This window comes from Volvox carteri (assembly GCF_000143455.1).
Source record: "Volvox carteri f. nagariensis unplaced genomic scaffold VOLCAscaffold_4, whole genome shotgun sequence".
In the NCBI taxonomy this organism is placed as follows: Eukaryota; Viridiplantae; Chlorophyta; class Chlorophyceae; order Chlamydomonadales; family Volvocaceae; genus Volvox; species Volvox carteri.
In genome coordinates, this window is record NW_003307547.1 from 1,257,133 (window position 1) to 1,258,159 (window position 1,027).

A 1,027-nucleotide genomic window follows, 5' to 3' on the forward strand; every position below is an offset into this window, starting at 1 on the left:
ATTCCCCATTCCGGCCATCCAATGACACCCCTCATTGCACACCATGCATACATACATACAAACAAACAAACAGACGCGCACACGCGACGCGCACATACATACATACATACATACATACATACATACACACACAGCCATGACGGCCTCTCTTCCGTCCTCTCACAACATTGAATGAAAGAAACTGAAAACTGAAATAAGTCGTAACACAACGTAGGGCCGACCCGCCAAGTCTTCGGCCGCTGCCGCTGCGGCTGCCGGCGGTGCGGGTGGGCCTGGTGCCGGCCCCATGGGGTTTCTGGGCCCTATGGCCCCCCCCGCCCCCGCCCCCGGGGCCCCCGGCTCCCCCGCCCGCCTGGCGCGGTTGGTGGACCACGTGATGGACTTATTGGCTTGGGGAGACTTCACCAGTGCGGAGGAGGTGTCGAGTGAGGAGGGGCAGGAAGGGGGGGAGGAGGGTTAAAGCGGTTTGGGGAATGACTGTGATTCGGGAGGTCAAGCGGTAGAAAGAGCAGAACAGATCCCGGTAGGATTCGATCGGGGGAGGAGGAGGGAGGTTGGGAGGAGGAGGGACGGAGTTAAAAAACATCGCGAATGTGGATAATCCCCTCTGCGGCGTGGCTCCTCCGAGCGCTCTGTACTTGCCTTTCCCGCTCCACCAGTGTCACTGTGTATACGTTTTTTCCGGGCATATCCTCCATAGCTCCTCGCCCTATGTTCATGCTCATTGTCGGAGTTGCATGAAACGTAGACCTATCGCATGTGCTCCCCTCTTCCCCCTCCTCCTCCTCCTCCTCCTCCAAGTTGTTGCCACGGGCCGTTTGTTTACTTGTGTGTGTGTGTGTGTCTTTTCCGACAGACCGTCAACAGGTGGTATTTGTAGCTTTGTGCATGTGTTTTCCTGACCCCCCTGTTTCCTGCTCCCTTTCCCACCATATCACATCACACGCCCAATCCATCCACCACCCAACACCCACACACACACACAGCCGCTATCGGGTTCCAATCCTTTAAGACCCCCCCCCCCCCC

At 57.4% G+C, this 1,027-nt stretch overlaps 1 protein-coding gene across 1 annotated transcript in view; it reads left to right on the top strand.

The window, feature by feature from the left end:
* Positions 1-304: 304 nt before the first annotated feature.
* The window catches only part of VOLCADRAFT_87035 (uncharacterized protein), a gene marked incomplete at both ends in the record, with an annotated part of 8,787 nt that continues 8,064 nt past the window's right edge, over positions 305-1,027 (top strand). Inside the window, one exon of the mRNA XM_002946708.1 lies at positions 305-425. Within this exon, the coding sequence (XP_002946754.1) occupies positions 305-425 (121 nt within the window). The remainder of the gene's footprint in view (positions 426-1,027) is intronic.